The sequence below is a fragment of the Phyllosticta citriasiana genome (genome assembly GCF_038021145.1).
Source record: "Phyllosticta citriasiana strain CBS 120426 chromosome Unknown IWZ02scaffold_16, whole genome shotgun sequence".
NCBI lineage: Eukaryota > Fungi > Ascomycota > Dothideomycetes > Botryosphaeriales > Phyllostictaceae > Phyllosticta > Phyllosticta citriasiana.
Window position 1 is genome coordinate 522,242 of NW_027117293.1, and position 17,715 is coordinate 539,956.

At 52.8% G+C, this 17,715-nt stretch overlaps 5 protein-coding genes across 5 annotated transcripts; 3 read left to right on the plus strand and 2 right to left on the minus strand.

Annotated features, from left to right (window-relative positions):
* Nucleotides 1–140: 140 nt before the first annotated feature.
* Nucleotides 141–1,038, plus strand: IWZ02DRAFT_436811 (clathrin light chain; the record flags this gene model as incomplete). Its single annotated transcript, XM_066766570.1, has 3 exons — nucleotides 141–180; nucleotides 258–517; nucleotides 574–1,038. The coding sequence occupies 3 exons, from the start codon at nucleotides 141–143 to the stop codon at nucleotides 1,036–1,038; spliced, it is 765 nt and encodes a 254-aa protein (XP_066618786.1).
* A 3,283-nt stretch (nucleotides 1,039–4,321) lies between these two features.
* Nucleotides 4,322–5,503, minus strand: IWZ02DRAFT_98151 (putative NPP1 domain protein). Its single transcript, XM_066771493.1, has 4 exons — nucleotides 5,106–5,503; nucleotides 4,927–5,029; nucleotides 4,858–4,878; nucleotides 4,322–4,806 (listed from the first exon to the last, which is right to left on the minus strand). Exons 1-4 carry the CDS (start codon nucleotides 5,327–5,329, stop codon nucleotides 4,444–4,446), a joined length of 711 nt encoding a protein of 236 aa, XP_066618787.1. The 5' UTR covers nucleotides 5,330–5,503; the 3' UTR covers nucleotides 4,322–4,443.
* Nucleotides 5,504–10,884: 5,381 nt separating this feature from the next.
* IWZ02DRAFT_409279 (uncharacterized protein) lies at nucleotides 10,885–12,117 on the minus strand. The gene is made up of 2 exons (XM_066765699.1): nucleotides 11,663–12,117; nucleotides 10,885–11,611 (listed from the first exon to the last, which is right to left on the minus strand). The coding sequence occupies exons 1-2, from the start codon at nucleotides 12,087–12,089 to the stop codon at nucleotides 11,067–11,069; spliced, it is 972 nt and encodes a 323-aa protein (XP_066618788.1). The 5' UTR covers nucleotides 12,090–12,117; the 3' UTR covers nucleotides 10,885–11,066.
* A 2,185-nt stretch (nucleotides 12,118–14,302) lies between these two features.
* Nucleotides 14,303–15,636, plus strand: IWZ02DRAFT_509564 (uncharacterized protein; the record flags this gene model as incomplete). The annotated part of the gene is made up of 2 exons (XM_066770477.1): nucleotides 14,303–14,762; nucleotides 14,903–15,636. 2 exons carry the CDS (start codon nucleotides 14,303–14,305, stop codon nucleotides 15,505–15,507), a joined length of 1,065 nt encoding a protein of 354 aa, XP_066618789.1. The 3' UTR covers nucleotides 15,508–15,636.
* On the plus strand, nucleotides 15,637–16,649 carry IWZ02DRAFT_98207 (uncharacterized protein). Its single transcript, XM_066771494.1, has one exon. The coding sequence runs from the start codon at nucleotides 15,765–15,767 to the stop codon at nucleotides 16,494–16,496; it is 732 nt and encodes a 243-aa protein (XP_066618790.1). The 5' UTR covers nucleotides 15,637–15,764; the 3' UTR covers nucleotides 16,497–16,649.
* Nucleotides 16,650–17,715: the final 1,066 nt, after the last annotated feature.

Sequence of the window (17,715 nt, forward strand, 5' to 3'; positions counted from 1 at the left end):
CCCTCCTGTGCGCGCCGTACCGTAGCTCCCAAGTCCGCAAAACACCAAGTTGTCCACCTTTACAAGCTGCCTGTCCTGCTCTCCAACCCTGCTCCAATTGTCCCATCTCTTCCTGTCCCGCATCATCGCCTCCAACCACCATGGCCGACAGGTTCCCGTCGCTGGACGAGATCGACGCTGGTAAATACACCCTGCTCTCCCTGAAGCAGGCCTGCCCCGTCTGCCATTCCACACGCTCTGACGCAATCAATTCGCAGGCCAGACTGAGACTCGCGGAGACGCCAACTACGATCTCGTTGGAGATTCCGCAGACACTTCCGACTTCCTCAGCCGCGAGCGTGCTCTCCTCGGCGAGGATGCCAACCAATTCGCAACACCTGGCGACAACGCAGCCACCGTCGAGGATGACACGGGCGACGACCTGCTTGCTGGAGGCGGCAACTTTTCCGCCGCTCCAGGGGCCGAGGAGATTTCTGGCTTCGAAAGCGCGTTCCCCGCGATAGACACCCAGAACGAGGTACACTCAGCTTCATGGCCAAGCCTCATACAAACACATACTAATCCCAACATTAGCAAATGGCACCTGGCGGCACCATTACTGGCAGCACGGCCCCATTCCTCCCTGGCGCCCCGCAATCTTCCTACGCTCCTCCCCCGACTGATGAGCCCGAGCCCGAAGTCATCCGCGAATGGCGCGAGCGCCGCGACCTCGCCATCCAGCACCGTGACCAGATTTCCGAGGAGAAGAAGCAGCAAACTATCAAGGCCGCGCAGGAGGCCATTGATGACTTTTACGAAAACTACAACAACAAGAAGGAGAAGAGCATTGCCCAGACGCGCAGGGAGGCGGAAGAGTTCTTGGCCAGCCGCGACGACACCACCGCGGGCGGCACCAGCTGGGAACGCATCGCAAAGCTTGTTGACCTGAGCGGCAAGGGCACGCGCGGCGGCGGAAGCGGAAGTGAAAAGGCAAAATTCCGCGAATTGCTTCTCAGTCTGAGGAAAGACGAGAATGCACCCGGTGCCAAGGGTTTCTAGGCCTAAGATGGACGGGGCTGGAGTTGCGGGATTCTTGGAGCCTTCATGCTCGCGGTCGCAGTGTTTTGGCGCGAGGGAATGATTCAAGATACCCCGAGCCGGGAACGTGCATATCACACCTTCAACTTTTTCCTGCGCTTTTTGTAACATACATGATAATTTGATGACTGGGCACTAGGGGGCGGAGCAAAAGTTCTCGGAGCAGTCGTTGTCTGTCCGCAACCAACGACACACGTCTTTGCCGGTGGTACAAGCTGGATACGAGGAGGCGGCGGCGGGATGTAGGGAGCCCGCATAGACGATGGGTTGGTTGAATTCGAGATTTACCGGCAAGTTCTGTTTCAGATGTCGTCGAGCCCGTTTTTTGCCCTCTATCCTCCTCTCTCACCCTTTCATTTCCAAAGTGTCGAAAGGGATGGTGCATTCGTGCTAAGGTCATGCTACTCCTGTCAACCCCCTCGTGCGACAGATGCCGACCCTGGCGCTTTAAGGGACCTCAATTTGGCCTCTGATGCGTATCCACACTGCCGGTATTGCTACTACAATAAAAATTCCATCATCGTTTTCTCCCGACTGTGTACGATGCTGTCAAGACCCTGCGACCAGAGGGTCGAAACTGCACCTGCTTTACGTCTCTCCAACGTGCTCGCTCTACTCTCGATTGTGGCGGTCATTAACGGCTCGAATGAACCCGAATGCGCTGTTGACGACAGCAGCGAGACTACTACCTCAAGCGTATGCGCATCTCTCGTTCCAACCCGATGCTCCCTCTCCTCCCATTCCGACTGCCGACCAGTCACTCCGAGGCTGTGTGTGGTGTTGTTTCCTCACGATCACTGATGACCGCCGCTGCATTCCTACGTCGATCAAGCCATCCGTCTGCAGAATTCGATGCGTCGCAGAAGCTCGCTGCAAGGCTCGTGGTGGCGGTTGAGCAGTTTATCAGGCGGCGTCGACAGCGTCGGTCCGTGGTCAAAGTCGAGTTTGACCCACAAATCGCATATTGACTAGATCGATGATTGTGGACGACGACAGCTTCTAGTCCGTTTGCTCGTGCAGTTTCGGGCTCTCGTGTCTTGCGCTCCGCTACTCGACGCTTCGAGCTGCGTGATGAGAATGTTGGGGCTGGTTGGAACCTGTTGGCTTCGGGGTAAGGGGTCGACTTTACTGGATTCTTCGTCTGCGATTTGCTAACAAGGTCTCTGGTCCAATCTTGGAGATTCCCCGTCTTGCGCTCCGCTGTCCGACGGTTTGGTCTCACAGAGACGACGGACGCGGGAGAAACGATCGGAGGTTGAGGACCGGGAAGCAGATGGGCACTCAACTGTCTCGCCTTACGAAGATCATGTCTTGTTGGCAATTTTAGCTGACATCAAGAGGCTGAGTATAGGACGGTATGCTTGGGGCGATGTTGGCTTGCAGCACTCAGACTATGCTCATTAGCTGGGTCGTCTGAAGGGTGGTGGTGTTTACGGGCGCAACAGTGTCATCTTTTGACAAACTCACACCTGGCAAACGCAGCGTAAGTTCTCCTACCCCTCCTCCAACGCTAAGTATCTCAGTCATTGATGCTGTCCCATTGCTGAAGTACTGGGTCTTCACTTATCCACAGTTGTTTCCCAGTCCTGCTCGCTGCCGAAGAGATCTTCCACTTAGCACTCTTCTTATCCACAAACGAATGAATTCTCCACCATTCCGCCCTAGAGCAGTGCTTGAAAGAAGTCCAAGCTTTGTCCGGCGTTGCTCTGACTAGGACGGTTCGCAAGTCCAATCCGATAGCGATGGAAGGTGTTGGCAAAAGCGTTCCAGAGACGACCAACTTTCCCCTTGCAATAACGAGTCTCCATTACCATTGCCTTCGAAAAAGAACAATTGCCTGGGTTTTTTTCCAAAGATGAAATGCAGTATGAAGCGATGATGGAGGAGAGCGGCACGGAACACTTCAAAGTTCTGCTTTCCACCTCTGCCGTTTGCGGGAAAGCGATCCGGGATGGCACTCTGAAACCCCCTTTTAGTGAGTTAAGACCATGACTTGAAGCACAGTATTGTCAGTATCCTCATGTTCGGATCCTGACTGATTCAAGACGAGCCCATGAGTTACTACACAAAATGCGTCTCAACGATTCAGGCGGCCGTGCCAAATCCAGATGTTCCTTTGCATTCAGTCCAACAGGCAAAGCCGTCAAAGACACCACTTGAGCCTCAAAACGCCTATCATAAGTCGAACCCGGGACTTGCCAGCGGGTTCATCAACGGTGCATCTGATCCTGGAAAATATAACGTTCTCCGCAGACCGCTTCGAGGTTGATCGGTCGTATCTGGCTAATGAAGAAAGCTCTGGGGATAAGGTTGTGGCGTTGGATCTACTGGGTCTCCAAGCCCCGGCGCCGTTGCTGCACGACGCTGCGGAGACTGTCTTCTCACTGGCTACTTGGACTTGAAGAACCGGCCTACAAGACCAAAACATCGTCGTTCCTGCGGGGCCTCCTGTCATAAGACCAAATCCAACTAATTAAGGACAGTTTTCCCAATGACACCGAATTTCTAACAGCAGGAAACCGACGGTTTGAAGAACCAGATTGTTTGCAACTATTGCAATGAACGCTACAGCGATGTCACCCTACAACTGCCATCTACTATTTGTTTACACGGCAAAGTCTAGCATTGGTCAGTCCGAGTAATGTCCACAGTCGAAAGGACAAGGAACCCCTAACGCAACGCCAAACCACGACACCAAAGGGCGAGCGAAGCATTGCGCCAGGAGGTGTAAAGCGGCGGCCGGCGCCAGCGACGAGCATTAAAGAATGGAAGTTCAGACGTAGCAAGACAAGGAGCTAAGCGAAAGGGGTAAGATGGCATCGACATTGACGTTCCGGCCGCTTGAATCAGGCCGCGGGTTCCTGCCTGGGGGTGGCTGGCTGGTCCAACTGACGGAACGGTTGAGGCGGGATGCCCAGCTGTTTCGAAAAAGAAGAAAAAGCATGTTTGGCCGACCGACCGTTTAGGCTTGGTGCTCACTCAAATTTTGGTCAAATCTCTCGGCACCGCTCTTGCTCTGATTTGTCAATGTCTTCCTGCTTTGGGCCATGTTTTTCAAATCCCTGCCTGACACGTGGGGTTGCAGGTACTTTGACTCCTGCCATGCCTGCGACTATTTGCTGAAACCGAATAAGCTGTCGGGAGTTTGGATAGTTGGCTGCGAGGATGAATGCTCCGGAAGATAGGGGAAGTTGATTATTTGATCATGACCTGCCGCTCTTTGACGGGGCAAGACTTTTCTTTCGTGGTCTAAATGCCTTCTGAATGCTGCCGGTCCTCGCAACCCAAATGCTCTTCAACAAAGAAAATGATCATAAATAATGGTAAGAATCCTGCCCAAACGCCGACAAGTGCAAAGGTCCCAGCTCACAACGCGGCCTTGCCCAGGTTAGTCTCAAAGTTGGCATCTTTGAAAGGAACATTGGCCGAGCCAAAGTCAGTGTCGGTCAAAGCCGTCTGCGCCGCCGTGGGCAGGTTCTCCCACGCAATCAAAGGCTGCTCGCCGCCAACGGTCGAGGTGAAACCCAGGGCGTGGTTGACCGGCCAGATGCTCTCGTACTTGATCAACGGCTGGGTTCCACTGAGGTCGGGGGTCGTGGAGGTGCTGTAACCACCGTGGGCTGACGCAGCAACTCCGAGAATGGTTGGGCTGGCAGCAGTCTCGCTGTCAATCCAGACAACGATGTTCTCCCAGTCGTGACGGTGACCAGCGCCAGTGGAAGGCGAGTCCTGCCTCAAGGTTAGTTGCCACATACCTCTACCGAAGAAGAAATCTCAAACCTTTGGCCAGTACCACGAGTACTACATTCGTTAGCTACGCTCACTCCTTGTTGGCAGACAATCACTCACCATAATCGCGTACGCGTTGTTGTAGCTCGTTGACCTCACGTACACTTGGCCGGTGCTCGAGTCACAGTCTCCCGAAGATTCTCCCGTCGGGTTAAGGCCAGCGCTTCAGAGTTGGTCAGTGATCGAAGTTGCAAAAGACTGTGGGGCACTCTTGTCTGAAACAAGCTTGGTCTGTTTACCTGGTGTTTCCATCTGCATCAACAGCAGGGAACGGGACGCATCCATTGATAACCTTGAGCAAAGGCTTGTACTTGAGGTACAGCTGACCGACGGGAGTGTCCGGGACCGTCTGGCTGAAGCCAACAACCGCGTCGTGAGCAATTTCAGCGCGGCGCTCGAGAGGAGCACCAGCAACAGCACTTGCTGCGACCAAGAATGACAGACCAACGGACAAAAGGGACATTGTGACGACTAGAGGAGCTCGAGAAGGCTTGGTGTCTAAAATCACCTACACCAAGGCGGCGCCGCTATTTAAGTCGGATTCTCGCCATGATTTTCATCGCACGGGCTGCCAAAGACCATGCTCTCCTCGGTTGGTTGCATTCCCGTACTCGAGCTCTGTTCAGCTTTTCCTGGGAGAGTCGACGCGCCGAAAAATCGGGGTTCTAATACGCTGTGATTTTAAGGGGACCGGGCACGCTGCGACTGCGTGCGATGCGCTGCGGGCGTCATTGGCCGAAGCTCGCCTTTTCTGGTCGGTGCGTGTTCCCTGAACAGGCAAGTGATTGGAGCTATTACCAGATCTACAAATCACGCGCATCATGGGGTTTTGGGCACGACGTTCGAAGATGCGCTGGCAAAGACTGGGACTTGCCTGAAGATCACAAATTCTGTGATTTGCAAGTCGTCAGGCACCAATGAAGGTTTGCGTCTTTTTGAACAAAGAATGCTAAGCATGAAGTGCAAACAAGGTGAATGGGCTCAAAAGGCAATCTCGGAGCGATGTCGGTCAGGCCCTACGAATACGGAAATGCCCCTGCTGCCGACATCCAAATGCTACAAAATGCGGGGTCAGCACGCACTCATGTCGCTCACGGTGAGTGGACGATGCGGGCTTGAAAAAAACACCGGCCTCCGGCTCGAGGCGTTCTCTTGTCAATTTTCCAGCGGCACCTCCCGAGTACCTTCTTGGCAACCACAATTCACGCATCGGCCTATTACACGACTATGACGAGGAAGCTTGTGCATAAGCGAAATATAGAATGGCGGAAGGCAGTGTGATGGACGAGGTGCCAAGTGAGGGGCAGGGGCTCGCGAAAAGTGTGTATCGACTGCCCGAGCATTCAAGTGTTTGGAGAGGAAGTAGCAGGGAGCATTCAAAAAGGAGAACGACAGAGATCAATCAGAGAGCGCTCGGACAGTCGAAGAGGAGAGTGACAGGAAGCAATCAAGAGCGCTCGAGCAGTCAAAGAGGAGAATGACATTGGGTCACCTGCTTGCTGTGCTTTGTTGACCAAAAACCTGGCGATCGCATGAAGACGAAACAGAGCTTTTGCCGCATGGGGCCTCTAGGCTTCCCTCTCGGACGGCCACAATCACCCAAAATTGAAGTTATGCCCAACAAAGCCTCCTAAGGCCCACCAGGCCCACGCCCCAACCCAGTCAAGCACCGGCGGGGCGACCCGCCGCACAACCTCACCTGCTACCGCCCTATGACCTGTAATTACAGCTCTCCTACAGGCTGGATATGACGGTGTGCAATCAACAGGAGCGAAGATCCTTGGCCGAGAGAGAAAACTGATTGATACTACTCACTTTCCTACTATGGCGGCGAGGTCGCCCCAGCCGGTGCTTGGGTGGGGCCGTGGGGAAGACCTACAAAATAAAAGGAAGACATCAGTTTGTTCAACATTCGTTCTTGGAGCGGACACTTACATTTTTGAGACAAAAAATTTTGAAAAACGAATGTTAAATATGTAGACTTGAAAGACTGAATGCGACGGCAATGCGGCAGCGAATGTGTTGATGTTGATGTTCATGTTTCGGTGGCGATTGTTTGGGAAATCCTATGTTCGTATCTATTTCTTTGAGCGAACCAGATGGAAGAGGGCGTTTGGGGAGTGAACATGCCAACGTTTTCAATGCGCGTCGCTGGATTTGAAAAGAACAGGGGAGACAGGCGGAATGTATTTACACCAGCAACACAGTGACTCCTGCCTAATTCTGCTTGTAAACAATGCCACTCCAAGACGAAGCTGCTTCTTTCTCTTTCTCATGGGCATCAAACCAGAAGTGCCGTCTTGCATCCCAGGGCGTGACTGCATCTTCTGGCGAGCACAGCGCTTTCTTAAGCGACACTCCTTCCACCAGCTCTGGATGCGCTTCCTGTATCGGTGCTCTCCATTCTTTTCCACATATGTAGAGACACGTCATCCGCACACAACGACAGAGAGTCTCAAAAAGAGTATCGACGCGTAGCTGCGAGTCTTCTCCTTCATGGGCATCGTCCCAAAACCGCGCACTGTGATCCACACCCCTCTCCAAATCCTCGACGGCAAAACAGCAGCCGCCCCTCTTCTCCCATGCAGCAGGAACGTGCATGTTGTCTTCCCAGACCTTGTGTAGTCCAAGTAAATGATCCACCCGGTTGCGAGTGAATATGCAACGGTTCAGCATGCTGTCGACGTAACGGTATCGGTCTTGAAAATAAGGATAGGGCCTTCCAACGCGGCGGTCGCTCAGGTCTTGACGAGCAAAGGCGAATTTACAGAGCCAAGTTCGGAAAGGGCCAACCGCAATCTCGAAAGTCTTTCAAAACACGGCCATGGAAATTGGGAGCACCCAATTTTCCTGAGCTCTTTTTTGGGGAACCGTAGAAGGACCATCATTGAAGTTGATGATGTGTTGTGAGTCGTCCGAGAGATCGTCGTAAACACGTGGTAGGCCTCCGTTCCGCCTTCGAAGATACGCTCCTTCGCTCCTTTCGTAGCGAGGGCAGTAGCAGTGTTGGCCATGGTCCGCAATGTGCGCCAGTACACAGCGTCGCTCGAGTAAGGTATCCTGAATGTCTTCGATGAAGAGCATAAAATTTGATGTTACCGTTGTGGACGGTCGAATCTTCAGGAGGTAGTAGATCGATAGTATGTCGTTGGTATCGGTGGAACAAGTACATCTTTTCTGACCTTTCCTGGAGGCCGTGGTCACGGCCAGGTCCATTTCGTAGAGGCTCATGTCGACTTTCTGGGATATGGTTGGGATGTTTTCTGGTGATGTGAAAGCGTTCTTGTTGCTTGGGGCTGACCATTCACATGGTTATCAGTGCGAAAGGACTCTTCTTTATACGGCGCAGGAGAACTGTTGGTGCGCTATATCAAGTCAACCACGGGTTCCAGGCACACTCATGTCGGCCGAGCTCAACGCAAATCCCAACTGGCCATGGTACAGTAAACTCAACAGAGACTTGGTAAGCGAGCATGGAACATCCATTGGCTGAACCATGCAACCGACAGGGAGCATTCAAGCGTCCACGGCGAGCAATGACGGGGAGCGTTCATTTGCCTGTCAATCGAAGAACAGAAAGAAAGTATCTATTTAATGGATCTGTGGACTGACAAGGAACTTGTATTCATCCACAGAGGATGTCGGCAGGGAGAGTTCAATCGTCCCTCCGTCAAAGTGCCATGCGACCGTCACCTCCACCGCTCTCTGTCCAACGCCAGCCAAAAACAACAACAGGGCCTAGCGGCGGCCGCCGGAACAGCCAGACCGACCACTTGCGGGCCCACGACCCCACGCAGTCTACTACCGGAGGGGGGAAAAACTCTCACGGCTTCCCCGACGAGCGCCTTAAACACTTTTCAGCAAAGATCCCCTGGTAAATCGTGACTGGAAACTCATTGGCCGATCCAGGTGGATAGGGTGCCCCCCCCCCCCCCCCCCCCCGCGGACATGGGCTCTCAGGGCAGGCTGAGAAAGACTTGGAAAGATGTGATTAGCTTTCTCTCACCTTTCTCTCATTTCAGTGGGAGCCTACACACTTTTGTTTTTGATATATTTGGGAGGGCGAATACGAAGGCGAGGGTAATGGCGGCGGTAGCAACTAGTGGCAGTGACGTTGTTTTCGCCATATTGACGGATTAGAAACTTGAAAAGAAGAATAGGCGAGTATATCATACGATGTTGGCAGAGGATAAGGCCCGTGCGCAACCACACCAGGGCCAGAGGTTGTCGATAAGGACGGCAGAGGTGGAGAAAACCGCATCTTGAGAGAAAACAACGACAAACGGGTTGACCGCTCGGCTGATGCTGTTCGTGATGGTGTTCATGGGGAATGTTGCTTGAGGGTGAAAGGAAGAGGAGAAACCGGTCCCCTGTCATCCTCATCAAGAGAACCGAAAACGCAGTGCTCGTGGCAAAACTTCCCTTTCGTCTTGGAAAGCGTACGCAGGTCCCAGGCACAAACGCACGCCAAGTAGGTGACCTAATTAGCGGCGGCTGGTACCGGGACGGCCCGCACTACTGCTGCTCAGGCTGGATCCATAGATACCGATCCCGAGGCTCCCGAACGACCACCAGCCGACCCTGCAGTTCCTACTCTTCGGCCGGAGTTTAGCGTTATTAATTTTCAAAGGGGAAAACTGAATAGGACGGGAGAATGGTGGGAAATTGTGTTAATTTCAGCCCTCTCATTTAGCCTGTCTAATGAGGCAGCTTCCCTAAGGTATAGCCTCTACATATATACAGATTTAACGTCAGAGACTAGGGTTAAAAAGCTAGAGGCTAGACTTTTTGATAGGTCTCCTGACTGAGAGTTAAAAAAAAAAAAAAGTTTCTAACTTGCTGACGCTGAAGTCCGGCCTGAGAGTTATCCTCACGACGCGTTTCCTTGTCGTAGAAAAGCAGTTGCTGCACCTTCGGAAGTATCGGCAAAGTCACACCGCGCCCGATTTGCAATCAACCTAGCAATTCTCCACCTTTGCGATCCCGGTCCGAGAACCCGAGGCGACCAACGAAGTAGCCGATGCGAATGCAGGGCATGGCACGGGGAAAAGCTTCGCACAAAGACAAGAAATGAAGTCAATTTTTTTGAGCCAAACAACTCCCATAACTGGCAACCTTACAGCGTTGAAAACTTGTGTCGGAATGTCGCCTAGAGTATAAAGAAATTAGTGGTCACCCTAATTTGGTTTGTTCAAAAACGTCCTACCTATTCATACCCAGTGCTCACTACGCTCTCGATCGGTCTTTTCCAGCACATTTCGCAAATAAGGAACGATGCGCGTTGTTCAGCTTGTCTTCGTCATTGCTCTTGTCGTTGTGGGCTGCCTTGCTGCAGTTGATTGTAAGGTCGTTGATTGCGATATCACCGGCGTGCGTACTCCAGGTTAATCAAATTTGGCGCGAAAGCTGATAAGAAGACAGAACCCCCATCTGCACACGTAAGGAGTGCAACATCAAATGCAGCAATGACAATCCCTGCAAAAAGCCTTGCGCGAACCCAAACACCAAAGCGTTGGTCGGGCAATGCATAACCATGGAGAATAACGTCAAGGGCTGTTTCTGCAGCGTAAGCGCCCCTGATACACCGCGGACTCTGCCTTTTCTGTCACCGCCCAAGCGAGACGATGCTGATTTTGTGACAGTGTCTCAGCGACGACCAGTGTGGTGGGCCCAACGGCGTCTGCGCCACGCTGATTTACAATGATGAAGACCCGAAGGTCAATGAGGCGTTCCAGAAATTTGTGGACAAGCGGACGTGCATCACCAAGACGAACCCTAGCCAGTTTGACACTGCTGACTCCGGATGCCTGTGTGAAGTAAGCGATGCACCAGGACGGGATTTGGCTCCTGTTGGCAAACGTATTGACCGCTCGCGCAGTTCACTTCGTCGGACGCCTGTAATAAAGCTTGTACCTTCCTTGCTGGTAAACCTACTCAAGGTACGATCGGGGGAGGCACCTGCAACTGCCCGTAGAAGTGTGGATGTCAGGCTCAGTCAAAGTATTTACGGGCATGATGTAACGAGCAGATATGCACGGTTCGGAATCTCAATTACAAAATAAGATTAGAAACAGTAGACAAATTTGGATTGTGACCTTGTCCAAGAAGCATCAATGCACGACGGCAGAGAATTTCCGGGGTTGTCGCTCGCTGCCATTGTCGAGCCGAGGAGACCGACCACACTGATGAGTCGAGAATCCTCATGCCTTCCAGTACGTGGCCTCGCCGAATGTAATCGTAGCATTGTCCATCCGCAAGCCAGGGCTCATCCGGGGAAGAGTCGGCCAGAAGTTAGGGTAGTACTCATCACCAACAGCATTAGTCCCGTTGGCCGCAACATCTCCGTCGCCCTGATCCATATCGAAAAGACCCGAGACAGAGTTGTCAGCCGACTCGCCCGGAACAATCTTTGCCCAGTGGTCAGTGCCAGGCAGCTCGCCATAGGATCCATTGCCGGGACCGGCAGGGATAGGAGGTTGAACGAGGTTGAAAGAGACGTCCACCTTTCCGTCCAGTAAAGTGCTCAAGGGGTCATTTTTCTCCAGCGTCGTCTGGAATCCGGGCTTGGCAGCGGGGTCAGTTTGCCCCAGCTTCGGGCTGAACGTCGTCTGGAACCAGGGCTGGGCAGCCGGCTTGGATTCAGCAGCATCGCCTTCCGTGTCGTACGGGAAAACCTTGACAGTCGTGGTACCGTCCTCGTTTTCTGTCCAATCGAAGCGAGCGAGGTGCTTTGGAATGTTCCAATCTTAAAGGGTCAGTCAGCAATCAAGACTTCAAGAACAAAGGCCAGCCATACTCAGTCTTCCATTGTTGCAGGTATATTTTTGACTGACGTAGATTCGCGAGACGCGGACATCTTCCTGCTGTTGGCCTTCCGCATCCTCGTACCTCCAGAAGCCAGGAACCAGCAGCAATTCGTCGTACGGACCCACAGGGCTGTCGGCGTAGCGGATGATCTGTATGTTTCCCAATCCAGCAATGAATTCGCCCGCGTCCGTGAATTCTGCTGAAGAGCGTTCGAGCGGCGAATATGCCTTGGTCGGCAGCGGCCCTGTAAGTCCCAGGTCGAGAAGAGGAATGACGTAGACCTGGCCGTGGAGGGTCCAGGGCGCAGGGACTAGACCGATGGGATCAGTCGAGTTGTTTGTGCAGTCCTCGCAGGCGTTCGCGCCTGAACACGTCAAGGCGGAGAGCGCTGCCGCAGCGTTGGAAGAGAACTTCATATTGGCGATTGGAGATGTTGTAACTTGGCAACGACGAATGATTTATGTTGACTGAAAAGCTAGTGTTAATATATAAGACTAATCCTCGCAACACTAGACTGTATTAGGCTAGTGGAACTAATGCCCAACAAGTCACACGGTCCGACATCGCCGGCTCGGCTTCATCCGGATCGGCACAAAAGTCTTACCCGATCCGGGTGGAGCATCTCTGCAGAGATCCCGCCTCCAGCATAACAGGAGAGCTGGCGCGCGGCTGCGGTCGCCATGGCGCTTGTGATCTTTCATCTTTGCTTCATGACAGACTTTTGTGCCTCCTGTTCAGCAAGTGGTCAATCAGGGGGGTTCAATATGCTTCCCGATCGAGTGATGTTCGCCTTCTTCAGGGCAGATCGACGTCATGGCTTGCCCGGAACTTGGGAGCCAAGCTGCGCTCTCATCCTTCCGGCATGCTCGGGCGCTTGGCGACAGACCGGATTGAGAGCTCACACGGGCCTGCAGACACTGCGGCTTCACACGGAGCACTCACTCACCACAACAGTTGCGCCAAACGAGCTCTCGTCTCCTACCACAGTTTCTTCTAAGAGGCTGTCGTCCCCTGCCACAGTTGCGCCTGGGGAGCTGTCATCCACCTCTGAATCTGGATTCAGCTTCTTCTTTGGGTGCCACTTTTATCTTCTCGGTCCACCTAGATATACACAGTCCATCACTGCCGATGCAGAGAGGCAGGCTACGCTGGCGAAGCTCGCCATCTAAATCCCAACATGGGAGTCCGTGTCTCTATTGAAATGGCTCGGGGTGAACAAGTGCTCCATTTTCACACGCCATCAAAGACCATGGTGTATTGAATTGCCCTGCGTGGGCCGCAAGCCGTACTTGATCGGCGCCTCCGCGCGGGAATTCTCTCCGTGGATGGCCAAATCTAGATCACCACCCATTGATGCCGGTTTTTGCGTTGAAATGATTTGAATGCTCAAAGCAATTGATTAGATGCCCACTGACGGGGTTCGGCATGGCCCTTCTTAAATCCGACAGCTGGCGTATCTGCGCACTCCGCCTACAGCAACAGGCAGTACAGGATTGATAATCGGCGATGAAATTGTCTTGCTGAAGAGATGTGTGGGTTTGTAGCGACACCACATGCATCTGGCTTCGTCAGCTACAAGTTCATCGAAAGGCACATATGCGCCGGTGTGCCGTCTTGTTTTAGTAATACAGCTAGCCGTGTGATGAGTATTTACTTGCCCCACTACTACTCTACAGGTGTGGAGATGCTAGTAATCAGACGTGGAACGATAAATAATCAGGAATCTGGTGCAGACCTGATCCGTGCACGTAATCAAGGAGTCATGTGATAAACTAGTTGTCAGAGGAGAATTAGATGTTGTCTCGTCTATCAAACTGACTTCTGTAAATGCTACTTATACTGCTCCTAAACTAGTGATGATACAGTGATAAAATAATCTCTTGGAGTCCATTACTAAACGCTGATTTCAGTGAGACGTTAATAGTGGACAGTACGTGTTATAGCTGATCCACCGTTATGGTGAGTGGCAAGTGGCGAGTCTTGATTCGTGAAATGATAGATGCGGCCCACTATTAAGACCACCACCTAGTAGGCGTCTAAATCAAGTGATATAACAAACAGCCAATGATGGTGAGATAATTACCTTTAATTTAGCTGTTGAACTGCGCATGTAGGGGCTAAAAGATGAGAAACTTTTGCGCACTGACTATCTTACATACCTAAGTGCCTTCCTCCTCCTAGTCACTTATTACCACTCAATTAAATAAGTACGTTATAGGTGACTTCTCCCTAGCCTATTATTCTAAATAATCAATTACAGGCCTAGGAGCTTCATGGAAGGGAGAGAGTAGAAATTCCTAATTCTGCCAGGCGGCAGCGGGCCACTAGTATAGAGAACTATGACATAACAATTTTGCGAAACCACCGGCGTCTTGGCCCCCACACATCCAGGTGGATGCCTAAAACAACTGGCTATTTGTTAAATCTCTTGGTTTGGACGCCCAAAACGATGAACTAGACGCCCACATGGGAGTGGTTGTCAACGGTGGGTAACAATGAACACGGCTGCTTATCCTGCTTTTTAACTTTGCCGTTGCTGCCTGTGGAAGAGTTACAAGGCTGAAAGTGATACCGGCCCATACTCGCCATCAACAACAGCAAACAACATGCCTTCCAGGACTACATCGAAATGACTTCTCAGCCCCATCCGTTCAAATACGATGCTCTCCCGTCGCCTTCGTCTATCCGGCTTGTCACGATCCTTGCCCCCGACAACGACGATGCGGACATGGACAAAAGGCCGGCCATCAGCTGCCGGCTCGAAACGGGGGATTTGAGCGACGCGCCTGCCTACGACGCACTTTCGTATGCGTGGGGCAGTCCATTTTGGCGAGGAGATGGCGGCGAAGAGTTGAACGAGTACAGCGTGGACAACTACTGTCCGATCACAGTCAATGGATGTGAGAGATGGATCACCAAGAACTTGTTCGAAGGGTTGCTGCGCCTGCGCCATCATCTGTTTGACGCGAAAGAGAAGGAAGCGTTCGAGGGCGATGGTGGTTTATGGTTTCAGTGTGAGGTTGTCGGAGATGTGGACCAGAGGCTCCAGCCACTTGACAAGACGCCACTGATTCAGGCTGCCGAAATTGGTTCGCACGTCGTGGTGTGACAGGCATACTTCTCCAGAGGGGCGCCAATGTTGGAGCGCAGGATCGCTACGGCGAGACGGCGTTGCACTACGTGACCGATAATGGCCATCTGATTTGTGTCAAGCTGCTTGTCTGAGCAGGTTCAGACTGCGAGTTGAAGAACATCAAGAATCGAACGCCGCTTGAATGCTGTGAGCAGCGGCATCGCGGGGACTCTGAGCAAGTGTCTGCATTTTTGAAAGCGCCGACTGCCAAAGATGCGGACTGCGGACCTTGGGAAGCCAAATTTTGTCCGTTGCGGGTTTGGGTCGACGCCCTTTGCATCAATCAACATGACGCGGTGGAAAAGGTGGCCCAAGTCGAGATGATGAAACGGATATATGCGTCGGCGCAGTCAACAATCGTGTGGCTTGGCGTCGAGGATCAAGGGACGAAATCAGCACTGCAAGCGCTAGACATTTTGCTCAACTATCCCCAAATCGTTGGTCTGATAGGCCCCGAACGTACGTCTTCTCGAGATACCACGTCCTCCAGTGTTCTGAGAGGTCCCGTACTTGGGCATGATCAAACAACGATTTCAACATCTCGACAGTCTGATCAAAAGAACATGGTTTCAGAGAGTCTGGGTCATTCAGGAAGTCCTTCTTGCCAGGAACATCACTATGCTGTGTGGAAAGTACGTGCTGCCTTGGGAAGCAATTTCCCTGCGTGCCCGGAATCTGCTTCCGCTCACCGATTTTCCTGATGGAGGTCTGGAGTACATCATAGACACCAAGTCCTCAGCTTTTTGTTTCGAGCTGGGGACAATGGGACCGGGTCTCGATCTCTTCCATGTCGCCCTTGAAAAGAAGTGCAGCCTGTCTACACTTCTCTCCCTTACAGAAGGCTTTTCAGCCAAGGACCCGAGGGACAAATTTCTTGCTCTGTTGAGCCTTGCAAAGGGAAAATGCAAGCGGCAACAGCGCGACCGTGGACTACCACACACCTCCGAGAGACTTTTACATGTCCATGGCGTACGATTTAATGAGTTGCAAAGGCATCTTCTCGAAACAAGATGCTGAGATGGATGGTGCGTTCACAGAGGTACTAGAAGGTCTCTCATTCCACTGCTGGGTTCCGAGATCTGTGGAAATTCCGCACAGCCTTCCGTCATGGGTTCCCGATTTCAGGCGCATTTGGTGCGCACCTGTGAAGCGTGTCCTCAACGAGCAATGGACTGCGTGTACTTCAATACCCGCACAGATCAGGAACTTGCCGCAGAAAGGACGCGTCGGACTTGGAGGCTTCAGAGTTGACGAGGGTGAAGCTGTGGCACCCCGATTAAACCATCCCGCGTGCTGGCATGGGAACTTTTATTACAGATTGTCCAGGTCGAATTGCCAGTGCCCAGCCAAGTGGAAGAATACTCTCCCGCTTTGGTTGCAATTTGCATCCTCGCTCAACTCATCTTATCCGACCGGCGAGCCTTTTCTGAAGGTGCTTTGGCATATTTTGCTGGGTGAGGACGATGGAGTGGCGAAGGTGGAGTCGGAGGCGCAAAATAAGAGAGGGGAAGAAACTTCAGGTCAACCAACAGACTGGATGCCCAAGTCATCGCAGTGCTCCTTCTCTGCTTGCCGTGCCAAGGGCTCAACAACACCTCCCATGCCACCAGTTCTTCCACCTCCTCGGCTAACGCGAAACTTGTCGAGAATCAGACCCCAAAACCCCTTTCCTTCCTCCAAATCCACTTGATTCCTCCCAGGAATTGACTGCGTGGCCGGCAATCGACTTCTTCTTGTCCTCCTGCTTCAGCTTCATGGCTCCTATTCGAAGCCTACGTGCAAACGCGCGCAGAGCAGCACCAAGACAGCGATTGACCAGTCGCAACGAAGCAGTCATTGACATGCCGCCGAAGATATCCAGCACAAACCTCGGCGACTTGAAGGACAACGTTGATGAGACCTCACAAGGTTCAACGCTGCTCGGACAGTGTCTCGACCCAAGCAGCCAGAACGACATTCCGCGGCGGTACATGGGGCTGACGACCCCATCGGACGCATGCCCACTGCTGCTCCTTTACCCTCGCCCACTCAATTCAATCAAGGCAATCACGAAAGACCAGAACACCGCAGACCCACCCACACACCAACACGACAAATCCGTCAAAGCTGCGAGCGAGCGGGCGTCCCGTCCGCAAGGTACCGTCAGATAGCAGAAAGCGAGCGGCAGGCGAAACGTGCCTGGCATGGCCAGCCTGTTCGAGTCGAGTCTACGCCAGGTCTGGAGTGCGCGAATATTTTGAGCGTGGGTGGGCGGGTGCGTGTCTAACGGCGACTAGGCCACGCCACACCACGCCACGCCGGCTAGCTATGACGGAGATGGTGGAGATGGGTGGATGAGAGATTTGACATTGATGGATGTGCGGGCACATTGGAGTGGGAGGAGATGGGGTGGGTATCGCTGCACTACGCTGAGCCACTTTCGCATCGGCGTTTGCGTTTGTATTCGCATCTGCATCTGCACGGCGCAAGGCTGACGATTTGCTGGTCCGCGGGGCGATGATGCAGCAGGCAGCAAAAATCTGTCATCGAGACTCGGAAGAAGAGAGTGTAGTATGTGAGTGGGCCTCAGCGCGTCGAGGGTCCCCTGTGCAGAGCACGCCGACCACAGCAAACGGCGCAGTTGTTGCTGGGCGAATAATTGAACCCTGAATGCCAAAGCCACAACGACTGCAAAAGCTCCTTGTCGCCAGTACCCTGCCGCCCCGGATCATTCGAAACGCGCGCCTCGGTGCGGCGGTGCGGCGCAACCGTGGGCGAGCGAGAGTAAACGCAGGGGGAAACGGAGGAAAGAGAACAAAAAAAAAAAAAAAGAAGTCGTGCGGTCTAGAATACACGGGCGGTTCCCGCCCTGTGCAGACTAGCGCTGAGCTGGCAGGCAGACAAGCAATCAAACGACGGCGAGCGGACCG